We start from the raw sequence: 20639 nt of genomic DNA, 5'->3' as shown, positions 1-20639 counted from the left end.
GTGTATACCCAGATTAAATAAAAAAAAAAAACATGCATTCACAGCTAATGGCAAGTAATTAGGGGTTCCTCCTCACTTGTACTTGAATATTAGCAGTATTGTACTTGGATCTACTATGTAGAGCAGGGGTTGGCAACTAAAGAGGAGGAATGTCCTTTATTATTTTGTCTTTCTTCCTGAACTCCATTCAACTGCCCCTACCTTGAATTACCTTTTTCTTCTTTACATTCCTTAAACACTGAATGTTGGCTCATCCATGCACAGGTCTCTTCCAGAAGGCCATAGCACAGAGTGGAACAGCCATTTCCAGTTGGTCTGTCAACTACGAGCCGCTAAAATACACCCGGCTTTTGGCTGCTAAAGTAGGTTGTGATTACCCAGAAAACTCGGAGATGGTGATGTGCTTAAGGAGAAAGTCTTACAGAGACTTGGTTGACCAAGACATCCAGCCAGCGCGGTATCACATTGCTTTCGGGCCTGTGGTTGATGGTGATGTAGTGCCGGATGATCCCGAAATTTTAATGGAACAGGGAGAGTTTCTCAACTATGACATCTTGATGGGAGTAAACCAAGGCGAGGGTTTGAAGTTTGTGGAGGACACCTTGGAGAGTGAGGATGGCATCTCTAACAGTTACTTTGACTTCACAGTGTCTAACTTTGTGGACAACCTTTATGGCTTTGCAGAAGGAAAAGATGTTCTCAGAGAGACCATCAAGTTTATGTACACAGACTGGGCAGATCGTGACAATGGAGACATGAGGAGAAAGACTCTGCTGGCTCTATTCACAGATCACCAGTGGGTGGCACCAGCCGTTGCCACTGCCAAGTTTCATGCCGAGTATGAATCGCCAGTGTATTTTTATGCTTTTTACCATCGTTGCCAGGCTGAAGGGAGGCCTGAATGGGGAGAAGCTGCGCATGGGGACGAGGTGCCCTACGTCTTTGGGGTGCCTATGGTTGGAGCGACAGATCTGTTTCCATGCAACTTCTCCAAGAATGATGTCATGCTGAGTGCTGTGGTCATGACCTACTGGACCAACTTTGCAAAGACAGGGTGGGTAGAGAACATTAGGAATAGTGGTGATAGATTTCTCCCTGTGTAGCATCTGTCTTTCATTTTAGTTAATTTTTACGCTTTTTAAGCTAAAATTATTTCATATGTTCTGTTTCATGTTTATCCATTAAAATGTCTAGAATAACGTGTCTTGATTAACCTGCCATCTCTGTGTTTAACTTCTAAATTCCTTAGTTAAACCTTTTTCCCATTCTTTTGATGAGAAAGAAAGACTGGAAAACTATGGAAACCCCTACAATATTGTTTTTTCATATCTAAGTGTCTTTAATTCTTCGTCTTTGACCTTAGGCCTGTGCTCTTGATGTTAATGCTACTTTTTTATTTTGTGTTCTTCACAGTGATCCCAACCAGCCTGTCCCTCAAGACACCAAATTCATTCACACAAAGCCCAATCGCTTTGAAGAAGTTGTGTGGACAAAGTTCAACCCCAAAGAGAAGCAGTATCTCCACATTGGCCTCAAGCCTCGTGTGAAGGACAACTACCGTGCCAATAAGGTGGCCTTCTGGCTAGAGTTAGTCCCCCATCTACATGAACTTAATACAGGCCTCCACACCTCCACCACTACTAGGCAACCAGGTGGGCCCCGCAGGGTAAGTACCACACGCCCACCACCAGTCACCCTTCCTCCAGATATAGATGAATATGACTTGGACAATCGTCCAAGATATTCTCCCTTCCCGGGAGACTCAAGGGATTACTCTACAGAGCTGAGTGTGACAGTGGCAGTGGGTGCCTCGCTCCTGTTTCTCAACATCTTAGCTTTTGCTGCTCTTTACTACAAGAGGGACAGACGCCATGAGCTGAGACATCGAAGACATAGTCCAGGGAGAGGAGGTGCCCCTGGCAATGATCTAGCACATCATGGTCCAGAGGAAGAGCTTATGTCTTTGCAGATCAAGAGGGCCGGAGGTGCCCCGGACCTTGAGCCACTGAGACCACATGATATATTACGTCCGGCTTGTCCTCCTGACTACACCCTGGCACTTAGAAGGGCTCCTGAGGATGCCCCTCTTCCACCTCCACCTCCTCCACCCACCTCTGTTATGGTACCCAACACCATCTCTGGTCTCCCTTCATTACATCCATTTAACACCTTTCCAACCACTGCCCACAACAATACCCTTCCTCACCCGCACTCCACCACAAGAGTATAGGGGTGACAGGCATCTTCTCCTCTACCCATGTTTCACCTATGCCCTTTTCTTATGGACTGCAACATGGGCTATCAATGCTCCTACATCTGGATCTGCTTTGATAGGGGATGTGGGCAGACTGAAGATTTGGTCTGAACGAGGGGGCGGACTGGAACAGCCACTGCCTTTAACTTTAACCCCTCCAACTCTTCATTTTCAGGCTTTATAAACTACTCTTTACCGAAGGAACTCAGCCTTTTTGAATCTTCTCCCCCATTCTTGTGGCTCCAAATAAACAACTGAAGGGGCAGTTATGTAAAGGAAAGCTGAAATGGGAATGGGGTGAAACACATATCACCCATAATTCTCTTTTTAGAAAGGGGTGGGCAGTATAAGGAGGAGAAGAAGCCTAATTGATTAGGCTGAAGCCTCCACAGACTTACTTCTACTGCTTTATTTTTATTCATGAAGAGTGTTTATTTGATAAAAGGTAACATTGGGTTCAGGGTTAAATGCCCCCGTGCCCACTGTGTTCAGAGTCCAAGACAACTGTACAGCTCCCAAACAGTTTTTAAGTATAAAGGATTCTGGGTACCATTAAAAGATGGGGCGGTGTCCCCTGTCGCAAAGAGCAAGATGGGGCAGTGAATGTATTTTGGGGGAATGCATGACAGGCCAAATGAAATACACCCCCCAACACATAGTGCCAATGATTCCCTGCCACCTCTCTGCCAGGTTTAGCCCACGTGGATGTTAATGATGTGGGTAAATGCACATGGATTCTTTGCCTTTTCACTGCCATAAATTCCTTATGCCCCTTTATTAAAATAGGGGAAGGGGAGCTGTGCCAAAATATCAGAGAGAGAAGGACTTCTTCTAGTAAGACATTTGCAATTTCCTACATCTCCATGTCTTTCTCATATCCCAAATCTCCCCTTTCCCATATCTTTGGTCTTGGGCTTCCACCTCTATTTGATTCTGTTCACTTCCATGCCAATCCATAACCCCCCTACTTGCATTGTTCCTGTGCTCTCCTTTCCTTCCTCCATTTTTACTTTCCCTTACTCTCTTTCCTTCGCTATTCAATTTACTGCCCCTTGCTCTTCCACTTGATTTAATAGGGAATATAACAAAATAGGCTATGTAATTATTACCTTCCAACCCAGTGGATCGATTCAATAAAACGTGTTTGTTCATTTCAAATTTTACAATTAAAAACAAATTATTTCAATAAAAATGTACCCACTTTCGACAGAATGAGGTGGTGTCAAGAAAGAGAGGGGTTCATGTAACGTCACATATATATCAGAAAGTGACCGGAAACAAAAATAATTCAATATAACATATATTTCCCCCCACTTTGTTTCCCTTGTTGTACCCCCTTTCTATTTCTACTCTCTTGTTTCCCTCTTGTCTTTCCCTTTTTTTGCCTTAGCTTTGATTCCTCAATTTTACCAGTTATTACCCTGTATATGAACTGGGAATTTATACGATTTATGTTGGATTCTATTTGTATGAATATTCACATATGGGAGCTGCAGGCTGAGCCCTTATTATCATTTCTCAGTAGGGATTTGTTCAAAATCATGTGCAAATGTAGGGTTCAAATTTGGGATTTGGCCAAATCGTGGTTGGTGCTTCCTATTTCTTAGTCTTAGTTCCTAATTTTATCCCTGTCAAATATCCCCTCACTCTTTTTCTGTCTGCCTACATAAGTCTGACTTGCAAAGTTTCTTTTTCCCAGTTTTCTCCTGTCTTGGTTTCATTTGTTAATTCTCTCACTTTCTTTCCATTTCACATTCTTTCTATATCTCTTCTCCTGTTTCACTTCCAGTTCTTAATGCCCCCGCTCCATCTCAGTTTCTATTCTTCACATTCCTCACCTTTTGTCTTTTACTATGTTCATGACTCACTTTCTATACTTTTCAGTTTCTCCCTTTCACATCCCTCCTGTCTTATTTTACTATCCTGGCTTTCCTCCTCTCCCCAACTCTCTGTCTGTCTCAGTTTCTGTCCTTTATTTTCCTCCAGTCTGCGATCTAGTCCCTTAAAGTGGCCATACACGGGCAGATAAAGCTGCCGATATCAGTCGTTTGGACCAATTTGACATCTTATCTGCCCGTGTATGGGGGCTTCCGACGGGTCTTCCCGATCGATATCTGGCCACGATATCGTTCATTATTCTCCGGTCTCAGTTTTTGTCCATCACTCATCTCTGATCTTGGTTAAAGTCCCCTAATCTCGTTTTGCCTCTGTTTTTGTCCATTAATTTTCTCCTGTCTTAGTTTCTATCCCATACCCTCCTCCTGTCTTTGCCCATCACTCTCTTCCAGTTCTAATTTATGTCCAATACTCTCCTGTTGACTTAGTTTCTGACCATAACTCTCCTCCTATCTTAGTTTATATCCATCATTTACCACCAGTCTTGGTTCAAGTCCATCACCCTTCTCCTGTCTTAGTTTCTGTCCATCACTCTCCTCCGGTCTTGGTTCCAGTTCCTCACTCTTCTCCTGATTTAGTTTATGTCCATCATTCACCTCTGGTCTTGGTTTAAGTACCTTATCATTCTCTTTTTGTCCACCACTCTACTTCAATTTTGGTTCTAGTGCCTCGCTCTCCTCCTGCCTCTCTTTCTTCCCATTACTCTCCTCAACTCTTGGTTCCAGTCCCTCACTCTTTTTGCTCTTAGTTTCTTCCCATCACTTTCCTCCAGTCTTGGGTCCAGTTTCTAGCTCTCCTCCTGCCTCAATTTTCATCCATGACTCTTCTCCAGTCTTGGTTCCAGTTCCTCACTCTCTGTGTCAGTTTCAAACTTCAATCTTTGTTTGTGTTTCACTTCCATCCTCTTTCACTTCTTGATTTTTCTTCTCTCACCATCAATTTCCTCCTTTCTTTTAATGTCCCACTCCGCTTGGGCATTTTTTTCCTTTAAACTGAGATAGGAGGAGTGCTGTGTTTACTGTCTACTCAATCTGTTTTCACTTCCTTCTCTTTCTTTCACCCCCAGCCCAAACTCTATTCCTTCACCCTAGGCCATACTTTAAGTCACAGTTTACATGTCATTCTGACTCCTTGGCTTTTAAAAGGGTTTCGTAATAAGAAGCACACAGTTAAAGCCCATCCTTCCATTATGGACTGGGATGACACTACAGTAATATTGTAGACCCTATATTCAGTCAGGGCAAATATCATATCAAAGGGTAATCACAGAGTAAGCTAACATATTGTTGTTTACAAGTCATTTTCAAGTCGATGACCCCTCCGTTTGATGGGATACGGGCATGTCTCACACACAGGGTACAATGTAAATCTGTTATCCCTCAGATGAGATATGAAAGTGTCTGGCACATAATGACCCTAAACTTTACAAAAGTCAATATTTCCCAGCTGAGGTAAGTGCCACTGCCTGTATTCTGCTAAAAATCTATTTGTTCACAGATTAACAGATTTTATAAACAGGTTTAGACGTGTTCAGGAACATATACACCCATGTTTGTCTCTATGTGTATATATATAATCACATATGGAAGCTGCAGGCAGAGACGATGCCTTATTGTCCTCTGGGGCTTGGCGCTAAATTGGTTAATTACTGGCACTTTTTTTCTTTAATTTCATTCTGATTTGGGATCTTGGACTGAAATAAAAATAAAGATTTTGATGACACTATCGCAGTCCAGTTATTTATTTGGTAAAGAATATACCCTGCCCAGGCAAAATGTAAGGTAAGGGGCACATACAGAACAAGGAACCACAGATGGACCCTGACTAGGCTCTAAATGTATTTCTCTATACTACAGTAGTGGGCAGGTGGTATGAGTACTAGTGGGCTTGTTGTTGCCACCCAGTGCATGCCATAGCACATGTATATGATATTGAAGCCATCATTCCAGGAACAGAGATAGATGATCCAATAGATACTGGTGGGTTGGGAAAGCAACTTACAGAATGTAAATACACTGTTTCACTCTTTGGAGGCTTCTGCAAAAGACTGATGTAATAGGTGCAGGTGAATTTTGGGTATACAGTTTCCTTTAACATCAACATCTAGCCTACAATAACCCATTTTGTGTGAAGATGTTGTGGAAGCCAGTTCAGCAATCACTGCACATTGTATTAGTGCATCCAGAATGGACACATCTGCTGTCACTTACTTCCAGCAGTTACACATCCGCATCACTGGCCTAGATGGCCAACAAATGCACATCAGCCCTTTACTGAGGGGGTTGCAAATCAGTGCACAAGCAATGGCATCAACCAGACACAAATCATAGCAGAAGGGTGTTTGGAAAAGACAAAGGCAGAAATGGGCTGAAGGGAGTTTAGAAGAGACAAGGGTAGAAATAGACAGATTATAATTTAGAAGAGGTGGGCAGAAATGGGCAGAGAGGAGTTTGAAAGAGACAAGGGTAGAAATGGACAGAGGAGAGTTTGGAAGAGACAAGGGTAAAAATGGACAGAGGAGAGTTTGGAAGAGACAAGGGTAAAAATGGACAGAGGAGAGTTTGGAAGAGACAAGGGAAGAAATGGGCAGAGGAGGATTCCGAAGAGATAAGGGCAGAAAGACATGGGTAGAAATGGGCAGAGGGAAGTTTAGAAGAGACAAGGGTAGAAATGGGCAGAGGAGGGTTCAGAAGAGGGAAGGGAAGAAATGGGCAGAGGAGGGTTTTTTTCATCTTTGTTTTGTGACAAAAAGTCATGCAATTTTCCTCCCCATCCCTAATATGCATATGCAAATTAGGATTTGGTTCGGCCTGGCAGAAGGATTCGGCTGAAGGGTAATAATGGACAGATTATAGTTTAGAAGAGGTGGGCAGAAATGAGCAGAGGAGAATTTGGAAAAGACATGGGCAGAGGTGAGTTTGAAAGGGACAAGGGCAGAAATGGAAAGAGAAGAGTTAAGAAGAGACAAGGTAATAAATGGGCAAGGAAGAGTTCAGAAGAAACAAGGGCAGAAATGGGCAGAGGGGAATTTAGAAGAGACAAGGGTAGAAATGGACAGAGGAGAGTTTGGAAGAGACAAGGGTAGAAATGGGCAGAAGAGAGTTTGGAAGAGACAAGGGTAGAAATGGGAAAAGGAGAGTTTGGAAGAGACAAGGGAAGAAATGGGCAGAGGAGGGTTCAGAAGAGATAAGAACAGAAAGACAAGGGTAGAAATGGACAGTGGAGAGTTTGAAAGAGACAAGGGCATGAATGGAAAGAGGGTTCAGAAGAGATAAGGGAAGAAATTGGCAGAAGAGGGTTCAGAAGAGATAGGGGCAGAAAGACACTGGCAGAAATGGGCAGAGGAAATTTTGGAAAAGACAAGGGAAGAAATGGGCAGAGGAGGGTTTTTTTCTTGTTTTGTGACACAAATTTCCCTCCCCCATCCCTAATTTGCATATGCAAATTAGGATTTGGTTCGGCCTGGCAGAAGGCTTCGGTCGAAGGGTAGAAATGGACAGATTATAGTTTAGAAGAGAGGGGGAAAAATGAGCAGAGGAGAGTTTGGAAAAGACAAGGGCAGAAATGGAAAGAGAAGAGTTAAGCAGAGGCAATGTAATAAATGGCCTAAGGAGACACTTATTATAGTTAAATTGGGTTGAAAAAAGACTAAGTGCATCAAGTTCAAACCCAGAGGAGAGTTCAGAAGAAACAAGGGCAGAAAGACACGGGCAGAGGGGAGTTTAGAAGAAACAAGGGCAGAAATGGGCATATGAGGGTTTGGAAGAGACAAGGGCAGAAAAGGGCATAAGAGGGTTTGGAAGAGACAAGGGCAGAAATGGGCAGAGGAGAGTTAGAAGAGGGCAGAAACAGGCAGAGGAGGGTTTGGAAGCGATAAGGGCAGAAATAGGCAGAGGAGGTTTGGAAGAGAAAAGAGCAAAAATGGGCAGAGGAGAGTTAAGAAGAGACAAGGTAAGAAATGGGCAAAGGAGACACGTATTATAGTTAAATTGGGTTGAAAAAAGACAAAGTCCATCAAATTCAACCCCAGAGGAGAGAGTTTGGAAGAGACAAGGGCAAAAATGGGCAGAGGAGAGTTAAGAACAGACTAGGTAAGAAATGGGCAAAGGAGACACTGGCAGAGGAGAGTTCATCAGAAATGGGCAGAGGAGGGATTTAGAAGAGACAAGGGTAGAAATTGGCAGAGGAGAGTTCAGAAGAAACAAGGGCAGAAATGGGCAGAGGAGAGTTTGAAAGAGACAAGGGCAGAAATGGAAAGAGTAGAGTTAAATGGGCAAAGGAGACACGTATTATAGTTCAATTTGGTTGAAAAAAGACAAAGTCCATCAAGTTCAACCCCAGAGGAGAGGGTTTGGAAGAGACAAGGGCAGAAATGGGCAAAGGAGACAATGGCATGAGAGAGTTCAGAAGAAACAAGGGCAAAAATGGGCAGAGGAGGGATGTAGAAGATAGAAATGGGCAGATGAGAGTTTAGAAGAGAAGGGCAGGAATGGGCAGAGGAGGGTTTGGAAGAGACAAGGGCAGAAATGGGCAAAGGAGACAATGGCATGAGAGAGTTCAGAAGAAACAAGGGCAGAAATGGGCAGAGGAGGGATGTAGAAGATACAAGGGTAGAAATGGGCAGATGAGAGTTAAGAAGAGAAGGGCAGAAATGGGCAGAGGAGGGTTTGGAAGAGACAAGGGCAGAAATGGGCAAAGGAGACAATGGCATGAGAGAGTTCAGAAGAAACAAGGGCAGAAATGGGCAGAGGAGGGAGGAGGGATTTAGAAGAGACAAGGGTAGAAATGGGCAGATGAGAGTTTAGAAGAGAAGGGCAGAAATGGGCAGAGGAGGGTTTGGAAGAGACAAGTGCAGAATGGGCAAAGGAGAAAATAGGAAGCAGTGATTGGTCGGCAGCCACTACTATATTAGCCTCACACAGTGAGACCTTTCCCAATTTACTGTAGGGAGCCACTCCTCACTGCTTCCTTAAAATTTGGCTCATATATTAGACTGGAACAGCAAACTGGTGGTGGCCTCACATTTCCAAAATTCCCAGCATCCATTTGGTGGTTGTGCCAGCTGTCAGCTTCTCACAGTTCCTCAGTGTAACTCTCAGTATATTGACCCCTAGCTCCGCTCTGGATGTGGTGGCCAAAGAGTGGTGCCAGGGGAGGATGAGCTCAGTATATTTGGCTCCATCCAGGAGTTCTTTGTTTTGCCTGGAATCACCACAAGGACAACAATTGGCTGGCAATGGATCCTTGGGCTTCATTGGTTCTACAGAAAACGACTCGAGAGCTGGGGTCTGATTGGTGAATCAAATACTTAGCAACAAACATCTAAGGCAAGAACCCTGTAAGTGACAGTTGTAAATGGGGTTGTTGTCATATGTGACCACCGTCTGTGACTGTTCTTGTGCCGACATTCTACTTCTACTGCACAGAAGCACCAGTATTCCTGACCCCCGGAATTAACTCCCACCATCTTTCTCATAGAGCAAAACACAGATTATTGCCCAACATATGGTCTAGTCTGATATGAACTTGTAACGGGAAAGGGTTCCATAGTTGTCTCAGTGAAATTTTAGTCCACCCAGAGGAAACCAAAAACAATCCCACAGCTCTCCCGGTAGCAACCCATTCCCTCTTCCTTATTATGGAACCTCATTTCCCTTATATAATAGGGGTTATGGTTGGGTTTGAATGAGCAAGAGCTTGCAATCAATAACCTTTCTGTTTGTTCAGCCTGACATTTCTCAACTCATCAGCAGAATTCTCAGGTTGCAACGGCACAAAAGAAGCTGAATATTAAATCAAGAATAATTAGATGCTTCGTTTAAGATGTTTCCAGCCTGCCACTAATTGTGCAATAAGCAGATTATTACACAGACCCCCACCCTCCAGTGCTGCTGCTCTTGCTTCATCTTGTAAAATATCCTTCCTTTAATTCTCATGCACTTTTTTATTCAATATATTCAAATAATATCACTGTTCCCTTCTAAACCCTTTCATACTCACCATTCCCTGGTTCAGCTTCTCCAGTGTAACCAATCCCAACTTGTCTTTCCCCATAACTGATCCCTTCCATTCCCTTTATCAGCTTAGTCGCTCTTCTCTGTACTTTCTCTATTTTATTACTGTCCCTTATATATTTCTATATAGTGATCATATCCCCCTTATATATTTCTATATAGTGATCATATCCCCTTATATATTTCTATATAGTGATCATATCCCCCTTATATATTTCTATATAGTGATCATATCCCCCTTATATATTTCTATATAGTGATCATATCCCCCTTATATATTTCTATATAGTGATCATATCCCCTTATATATTTATATATAGTGATCATATCCTCCTTATATATTTGTATATAGTGATCATATCCCCCTTATATATTTATATATAGTGATCATATCTCCCTTATATATTTCTATATAGTGATCATATCCCCTATATATTTCTATATAGTGATCATATCCCCCTTATATATTTCTATATAGTGATCATATCCCCCTTATATATTTCTATATAGTGATCATATCCCCCATATATATTTCTATATAGTGATCATATTCCCTTATCTATTTATATATAGTGATCATATCCGCCTATATATTTATCGCTTATATATTTATATATAGTAATCATATCCACTTATATAATTATATATAGTGATCATATCCCCCTTATATATTTTTATATAGTGATCATATCCCCTTATATATTTCTATATAGTGATCATATCCCCCCTTATATATTTCTATATAGTGATCATATCCCCTTATATATTTATATATAGTGATCATATGCCCCTTATATATTTATATATAGTGATCATATTCCTCTTATATATTTATATATAATGATCATATCCCCCTTATATATTTATATATAGTGATCATATGCCCTTATATATTTAGTGATCATATCCCCTTATATATTTATATATAGTGATCATATCCCCTTATATATTTCTAGTTATCATATCCCCCTTATATATTTCTATATAGTGATCATATCCCCCTTATATATTTCTATATAGTGATCATATCCCCTTATATATTTATATATAGTGATCATATCCCCTTATATATTTAGTGATCATATCCCCGTTCTATATTTATATATAGTAAGCATATCCCCCTTATATATTTATATATATTGATCATATCCCCCTTATATATTTATATATATTGATCATATCCCCTTATATATTTAGTGATCATATCCCCTTATATATTTATATATAGTGATCATATCCCTTATATATTTATATATAGTGATCATATCCCCTTATATATTTATATATAGTGATCATATCCCCTTATATATTTATATATAGTGATCATATCCCCTTATATATTTATATATAGTGATCATATCCCCTTATATATTTATATATAGTGATCATATCCCCTTATATATTTATATATAGTGATCATATCCCCTTATATATTTATATATAGTGATCATATCCCCTTATATATTTATATATAGTAATCATATCCCCTTATATATTTATATATAGTGATCATATCCCCTTATATATTTATCTATAGTGATCATATCCCCGTTCTATATTTATATATAGTAATCATATCCTCCTTAAAGGAAAACTATACCCCACCACGTAATGCAGGTCTCTATAAAACCGCTCATATGTAAAACCGTTCTTCATGTAAATGAACCGTTTTCATAATAATATACTTTTCTAGTAGTATGTGCCATTGGGTAATCATAAATAGAAAATCGCCATTTTAAAAAATAAGGGCCGCCTCCTGGGATCGTATGATTCATGGTGCACACAAACAAACCATACATCACATGAGCCAATTAACAGACAAGGTTCTGTCTTTTGCTTCAACACTTCTTCCTGTTACAGTTAGAGCTGCAGTATTTCTGGTCAGGTGATCTCTTCCTGTTACAGTTAGAGCTGCAGTATTTCTGGTCAGGTGATCTCTTCCTGTTACAGTTAGAGCTGCAGTATTTCTGGTCAGGTGATCTCTTCCTGTTACAGTTAGAGCTGCAGTATTTCTGGTCAGGTGATCTCTTCCTGTTACAGTTAGAGCTGCAGTATTTCTGGTCAGGTGATCTCTTCCTGTTACAGTTAGAGCTGCAGTATTTCTGGTCAGGTGATCTCTTCCTGTTACAGTTAGAGCTGCAGTATTTCTGGTCAGGTGATCTCTTCCAGTTACAGTTAGAGCTGCAGTATTTCTGGTCAGGTGATCTCTTCCTGTTACAGTTAGAGCTGTAGTATTTGTGGTCAGGTGATCTCTTCCTGTTACAGTTAGAGCTGCAGTATTTCTGGTCAGGTGATCTCTTCCTGTTACAGTTAGAGCTGCAGTATTTCTGGTCAGGTGATCTCTTCCTGTTACAGTTAGAGCTGCAGTATTTCTGGTCAGGTGATCTCTTCCGGTTACAGTTAGAGCTGCAGTATTTCTGGTCAGGTGATCTCTTCCTGTTACAGTTAGAGCTGCAGTATTTCTGGTCAGGTGATCTCTTCCTGTTATAGTTAGAGCTGCAGTATTTCTGGTCAGGTGATCTCTTCCTGTTACAGTTAGAGCTGCAGTATTTCTGGTCAGGTGATCTCTTCCGGTTACAGTTAGAGCTGTAGTATTTCTGGTAAGGTGATCTCTAAGGCAGCACACAGACCATCACGAAATGGTGGCTCAAGGCAAGAGATGTAATAGGGCAAGATTTACTTAAATATATAGACCATTTTGGTAAGATTCTTTAATATGCCATTTAATATGATATAAACTATCTGGTGCTTAAGTGTTCATTTTGAGGGTATAGTTTTCCTTTAACTGCCTCTTCTCTAGTGTATGGAGGGCACTGCATGGAAAAGGTCCACATTTTGGTACTTTTATCCAGGTAGGTGTTTTGCTCTTTACTCTCAGATATCAAATTAGAAGGTGCTGCCACCTATTTCAGTCTTCAGGCTTTTTGACAATGTCTGTGATTATTTTTATTGAGTGTCTCCATTCCTTGGTGATCATGTTCTTTTCCCTTCACTTTCCCAAGCGTTAACTGGCTCTTTACCTTGCAGGTAGAACATAAGGCAAAGCAAGTCTTGTTGTGGTTCAAGTGGAAGGTCAGGAAGGTGCTCTCAAAAGTCTTTACCAACCAATAAAGTTGAGAGGAGATATATTTTGTACAAAAGCTCATTTCTGCAGATACGGCTTAACCCAACATGGGCTCCAGCTATAGTTTGTACCAGCAGCTTGTGTAATGGGTGTAATGCACATGGGCATTGATTAGGTGCAACACTGTAGTATGAATCAGAAGTGATCATTGGCTGTGCTGGGGCCTTGGAACAGGACTGAGGGATGATGGGAAAGAATAGGGCAGCTCTCAGCACCAGGGCTCATGTGGGAATCAGGACACAGGTCAGCACCCTGCAGTCATATGATCCACAGCAGCAGCAACAAGCACGGTCTTACTTTAATCTGCCATTTACTCCTGTGCACGCCCACCCACCAACTGCCAGTCAGAACCCTGCCACAGTCAATGTTGTACAAGTGTCACTTAAGAGAAGTTTCACTGGGCAGACAGACGTTTGTCAAAATAGGTTAAAAAGCCAATATTGTCAAATTTCCATTTCTCCCTTTATTAAATATGTCCCATAGTGTCACCTGCAAGTACCGGAATTGGCCAGGGATCACCTGACGGCTGCTGGGAATGAAGTGGGGGTGCAAAGAGGGTGCTGCCACATAATTTGTTGTACCCCATTTAAAAAAAGAAAATAGAAAATAAAGCCACTGCACATGTTGGGGCTCATTAGCTAAGAGAGGACAGTAACCTATGGCAACCAATCAATGACTATCTTTGTGCAGCCAATGGCAGCATAGAGTGTGGCAGTTTTGGGGGGTTTCCAGTAAATAAGAATTGTATAATAGCTCACTGCTTGTCACAACTTCACTCAATCTTGCTGTTATTTTGGGGGGAGGTAGGAGGCAATACTCTAAGCTACAGTCAGACTTCCCTGGGTGACAGTTGGCAGCGTGACTGTCAGACTGGGGGAAGCACAAACATGAGTGGGATGTATAGAATGAGGGGGGTCTGGAGATAATGTCCCCCCCTATCCTCACGGCTCTGCTACACAAACAATACAATGTGTTCCCCTCCCACGGACGACGCAGCTCACACAAACCATTTGCAGCAGTAAATATGCCGGAAACCAGAAAAAGAAAATCAATAGAGTCAGCAGGCGGCCGCAGGTAACCAGAATGTTCCGCACAATCAATAGAATCTTCTCCTGCGCCCCCATCACTCACACCCGGGGCACAGCAACACACTCCTCAATGCACTGGCCTTGTATAAGCAACAACATTGTGTTCTGTGGCAACTCAGCCCCAACCCCTGCTCTATAAGCCACATGCTAATAGGGGGCACAATAGAGATGTCACAATCGTATCCTACTGTCTCCATCATGTCCTACTGTTTCAATCATGTCTACTGCCCACATCTTGTCCGACTGTCTCCATCTTGTCCTACTGTTTCAATCATGTCTACTGCCTCCATCTTGTCCTACTGTCTCCATCTTGTCCTACTGTCTCCATCATGTCCTACTGTTTCAATCATGTCTACTGCCCACATCTTGTCCTACTGTCTCCATCTTGTCCTACTGTCTCCATCATGTCCTACTGTTTCAATCATGTCTACTGCCCACATCTTGTCCGACTGTCTCCATCTTGTCCTACTGTCTCCATCATGTCCTACTGTTTCAATCATGTCTACTGCCCACATCTTGTCCGACTGTCTCCATCTTGTCCTACTGTCTCCATCATGTCCTACTGTTTCAATCATGTCTACTGCCCACATCTTGTCCGACTGTCTCCATCTTGTCCTACTGTCTCCATCTTGTCCTACTGTCTCCATCATGTCCTACTGTTTCAATCATGTCTACTGCCCACATCTTGTCCGACTGTCTCCATCTTGTCCTACTGCCCCCATCTTGTCTGACTGTCTCCATCTTGTCCTACTGTCTCCATCTTGTCCTACTGTCTCCATCATCATAATATTAATAATAATAGTAATGATCCCAGCACAGAGCCTTGAGGAACTCCAACAGAGAGAGGTAGGGGAGAAGATGATACTCAATTGTAGGAGACACTGAAGGAACGATTGTTGATGTAAGAAGAGAACCAGGACAGGGCTGTGTCACGAAGGCCAAGCGACTGGAGGGACTGGAGGAGGAGAGGGTGATCTACAGTGTCAAATGCGGCTGAGAGATCAAGCAGTATTAGTAGTGAGAAATGATTGTTGGCTTTAGCGGTTAAAAGGTCATTAGTTAGTCGAGTCAGGGCAGTTTCAGTGGAGTGTTGTGGCTTAAAACCAGATTGTAGGGGGTCCAGCAGGTTATTGTCAGAGAGGAATGAGGTAAGTCGGTTGTAGACTAGGCGCTCAAGTAGTTTAGAGATGAAAGGTAGCAGAGAGATAGGTCGGAGGTTGTCAAGATTGGAGGGATCAAGAGAGGGGTTTTTCAGAATGGGGGTGACAAGAGCATGTTTTAGTTGAGAAGGAAACAGTCCAGTTGAGAGGGAAAGATTAAATAGGTGAGTTAAGGCTTTGATTAGACAAGGATTGGTATTGGGGAGAAGTTTTGAGGGAATTGGATCAAGCGGCAGGTGGTAAGGTGAGAAGAGGCCAGAAGCTTTGAGATTCCTCATCAGTGACAGGGGTGAAGGAGCACAGGAGAGACTGGGGAGTGTGGAGGGAGGGTGGTGGAAGTCTAGGGGGGTTGAGTAGTGAATGTCCCTTCTGATAGTGTCAGTTTTGTTTTTGAAGTGCTCAGCGATATCTTGAGCAGAGACAGATGTGCATGGAGGGGGTGGAGAAGGGGAAAGGAGAGGGTTAAAGGTGGAGAAAAGTTGTGCTGGTTTTTTAGAAAGGGAGTTAATGAGTGAAGTAAAGTAAGTTTGTTTGGCTTGGAAGAGGCTGGTGTTAAAGGAGCGCAGGGCAGATTTGTAGCTCCAAAAGTCTCATTCTGAACGGGATTTGCGCCATCGACGCTCAAGTGCACGTGAATGTCTTTGGAGCTTTTGTATGAGCAGTATGCCACGGTTGAAGTGGTTTGGGTCTAGAACGTTTAGTTTTTATAGGAGCAGCTCATTTAGGGCAGTGGTGAGAGGACTATAGTAGTAGCCACATTAGGACATGAGATGGCTGAGATATTAGAGTGAAGAGAGTCAAAGGAAGAAGAGAGATGAGACTACAGCTTGTAAGTCACGGTAAGTACGTGTTTGGGGAATAGCAGGGGGTGAGGAGGGAGTTAGTGAGAGTTGAAATGTGACCATATTGTGATCAGAGAGGGGAAATGGTGAGTCTACATCATGTCTACTGTCTCCATCTTGCCCTACTGTCTCCATTTTATCCTATTGTCTACATCTTGCCCAACTGTCTCCATCTTGTCCTACTGTCTACATCTTGCCCAACTGTCTCCATCTTGCCCTACTGTCTCCATCTTATCCTATTGTCTACATCTTGCCCAACTGTCTCCATCTTGCCCTACTGTCTACATCTTGCCCAACTGTCTCCATCTTGTCCTACTGTCTCCATCTTGCCCTACTGTCTCCATCCTGCCCTACTGTCTCCATTATGTCTACAGCTCTATCTTATCCTATTGTCTACATCATGTCTATCGTCTCCATCTTGCCCTACTGCCTCCATCTTGTTCTGCTGTCTCCATCTTATAACAATAATCCATGTTATCTTGTCCTACTGTCTCCATCTTGCCGTACATTTTCCATCTTGCCCCACTGTCTCCATCTTGTCCCACAGTCTCCTTCTTGTAACACTGATCCCATGTTATCTTGCCCTACTAAACCTATTGGAGCCAGGTAAGAGATCTGTACACAGAGGAAGTAAATAAAGATGAAAGAATGGAAAGGAACACATTGAAAGAGAGTAGTGTGTTTGGTGGAAATAAACATTTCAAGGAGGAGGACACAAGAGAGGAGAAGAGATTTAGGAAGAAAACAAACTGAAGCAGAAGGAAAGATGGACAGAAAGGACTTGGGAAGAGGAGAGAGAAGGAGGAATGGGAGGGGTGGAGAGAGAATGATTAGAGAAAAGGATTGGGGGAGAGAGAATGTTTCAGTTTAGCTCAGCTCTCAACCTGAGGGATTGTGGGATGAATACTAATGAGGCTGATTTACATACATCTCATTTCCTTTCCCCGCCCTCCATTCATAAGGCAGAAACAGATATTAATTGGGGTGAATATTAATTAGTGGAAAGGGGTAAAGGTCAGAAGGAGCTGGGGGGAGGGAGAGAAGCTGATAGGACATGTTGACTTCAGAGAGAGACTGTGGGCAAGCTGCAGCCCTCCAGCCATGGTTTGACTACAACTCCCAGCATCCCTTGGCAGCCATAGGCTCGGCTTCCCCCGCAGTAGACAAATGGCGCGTGTGTCTGGCACGTGTTGGTGACACGATGTGAAAGTGTGTGAGTGCGTAATCCAGTGTCAGGGTGTTTGTGTGTGTCACAGTGCAGTCTCTGGTTGCCGTGGTAACAGCTGTAGTTGCTAGGCAGCATCCTGTTACTATGGGAACAAGGAAGGCCTGCATCTTCCACCTCATACCCTGCTCACATATGAGCACAAGCAGCAAAGCTTTATACCCAGTGTGAGCCCACGATATACCCAACCCGATGTGTGAGATTAACCCTTCCCACGTACACTCCTGCTCAGATTAACCCTTCCCACGTACACTCCTGCTGAGATTAACCCTTCCCACGTACACTCCTGCTGAGATTAACCCTTCCCACGTACACTCCTACCGTGATTAACCCTTCCCACATAGACTCCTACCGTGATTAACCCTTCCCATGTACACTCCGACCGCGATTAACCCTACCCACGTACAATCCTACATAGATTAACCCTTTTTCACCTACAATCCTACCGCGATTAACCCTTCCCACGTACACTCCTACCACAATTAACCATTCCCACATACACTCCTATTGTTATTATCCCTTCCCATGTACACTCATACTTCACTACAAAGTGTAGCAGCCCACTGACACCAATCCAATATCTATTATGGATATTGATCAGTCCTTGGACACTCTCTCTACATTGTTCAGCAGCAAAGTATATATAGAATAGTATTATTCCTCAGTGCCAACCATCACTATCTGCACTGCCAACCACTGCTGGCACTGGGGATCTTTCCATGGACTCGACTCCTGCTTCCACTAAAACTACAAGACATTCCTACTTGTTTATATATAGTGATCATATTCCCCTTATATATTTATATATAGTGATCATATCCCCTTATATATTTATATATAGTGATCATATCCCCCTTATATATTTATATACTGATCATATCCCTTATATATTTATATATAGTGATCATATCCCCTTATATATTTATATATAGTGATCATATCCCCCTTATATATTTATATATAGTGATCATATCCCCTTATATATTTTATATATAGTGATCATATCCCCCTTATATATTTATATATAGTGATCATATCCCTTATATATTTATATATAGTGATCATATCCCCTTATATATTTATATATAGTGATCATATCCCCTTATATATTTATATAATAGTGATCATATCCCCTTATATATTTATATATAGTGATCATATCCCCTTATATATTTATATATAGTGATCATATCCCCTTATATATTTATATATAGTGATCATATCCCCCTTATATATTTATATATAGTGATCATATCCCCCTTATATATTTATATATAGTGATCATATCCCCCTTATATATTTATATATAGTGATCATATCCCCTTATATATTTATATATAGTGATCATATCCCCTTATATATTTATATATAGTGATCATATCCCCTTATATATTTATAAATAGTGATCATATCCCCTTATATATTAATATAGTGATCATATCCCCTTATATATTTATATATAGTGATCATATCCCCTTATATATTTATATATAGTGATCATATCCCCTATATATTTATATATAGTGATCATATCCCCTTATATCATATTATATATAGTGATCATATCCTCTTATATATTTATATATAGTGATCATATCCCCCTTATATATTTATATATAGTGATCATATCCCCTTATATATTTATATATAGTGATCATATCCCCTTATATATTTATATATAGTGATCATATCCCCTTATATATTTATATATAGTGATCATATCCTCTTATATATTTATATATAGTGATCATATCCCCCTTATATATTTATATATAGTGATCATATCCCCTTATATATTTATATATAGAGATCATATCCCCTTATATATTTATATATAGTGATCATATCCCTTATATATTTATATATAGTGATCATATCCCCTTATATATTTATAAATAGTGATCATATCCCCTTATATATTTATATATAGTGATCATATCCCCTTATATATTTAAATATAGTGATCATATCCCCTTATATATTTATATATAGTGATCATATCCCCTTATATATTTATATATAGTGATCATATCTCCTTATATATTTATATATTGATCAGTTGCACCAAGATACCCCCTGAGTGGCACCAGGAAAGCCACTTGCCCAATCACATGGCAGTTTAGGTGAGTGACAGTTGCTAAGTGGTTACTCATGTGTCTGTGGCTCTGTAGCTGGTCAATTAGAAGAAGAAGTTTGGGGAGACTGTATGTTCTGAGCTCCACCCAATAAATGATAAGTAGGCGGGGAAGTGGAAATGCAATATCCCAGCAGCAGTACAACGCATGTATTTACCCTGCAGCTTCCCACACACCCAACCGACCAGACGTAGCAAGTGTATCCCCCAGTTATGGGCAGCCCTGCACCCCTCAATTCACTTTCTCCCACTCCCCACCTTCCCCTCAGCACCCAGGCCAAAGAAACAGTTAAGCGGATACAGCCGAGTAACCCTGACAAGACTTCCAAACTGCTCAAATCACATGCAGGACTCACTCGCAAGCAACTCCCAGCAACAACTCCCAGCAACAACTCCCAGCAGCAATGCTCCAACTTGTAGTGAGAACGTTCCCATAAGGGTAGGGGCAGTTAGAGGAGCAAGTGCATATGAGCCTCTTTGGTTTGACACAGGGAAAAGGATTGAGGAAAAGGTTAGTGTCACTAGTAGTGCCCCCCAGTAAGTAGCATGTGGTACCCCCATTTGGAGCCCAATGTTGCCAGTCATTGAGCCCAGTTTGCCTCCATGGGGCAGTTTCGATGTATTTCTACCTCTCTAGATTGGGAAACGAAGGCGTTGCCAGTGTATGAAGTGTTTGTGCCAGAGCCTGGTACTGACTGGAGTTCATCACAACACTTGGGAGAAAGGTGGGAGCAGCAGCTGGAGTGCAGTACACTAGAACATTGTATGAGACAGATATGAACCCAGCGTATCCCCCACTCTCATCAGCCCCCGCACTGTATTATACTGGTCATTATCCTTCCATGTGCCAGTGTGGGGGCTGAGGTCACTTACTCCATCAATACAGTCAATAATACAATATA

General features: G+C 41.8%; 1 protein-coding gene across 2 annotated transcripts in view; it reads left to right on the top strand.

Moving 5' to 3' along the window:
• The window catches only part of nlgn2.S (neuroligin 2 S homeolog), a 48469-nt gene extending 42597 nt beyond the window's left edge, over positions 1-5872 (top strand). For both annotated transcript variants that reach the window (XM_041589008.1, XM_018239786.2), the window contains 2 exons: positions 265-1054; positions 1414-5872. In XM_041589008.1, coding sequence (XP_041444942.1) covers positions 265-1054; positions 1414-2230 — 1607 coding nt within the window. In that variant the 3' untranslated portion in view covers positions 2231-5872. The remainder of the gene's footprint in view (positions 1-264; positions 1055-1413) is intronic.
• The last annotated feature ends 14767 nt before the right edge of the window (positions 5873-20639 follow it).

Source organism: Xenopus laevis, chromosome 3S (assembly GCF_017654675.1).
Source record: "Xenopus laevis strain J_2021 chromosome 3S, Xenopus_laevis_v10.1, whole genome shotgun sequence".
Classification (NCBI taxonomy): Eukaryota; Metazoa; Chordata; class Amphibia; order Anura; family Pipidae; genus Xenopus; species Xenopus laevis.
The sequence above is the reverse complement of the archived record's forward strand: the minus strand, read 5'-3'. Positions and strand labels throughout refer to the sequence as shown.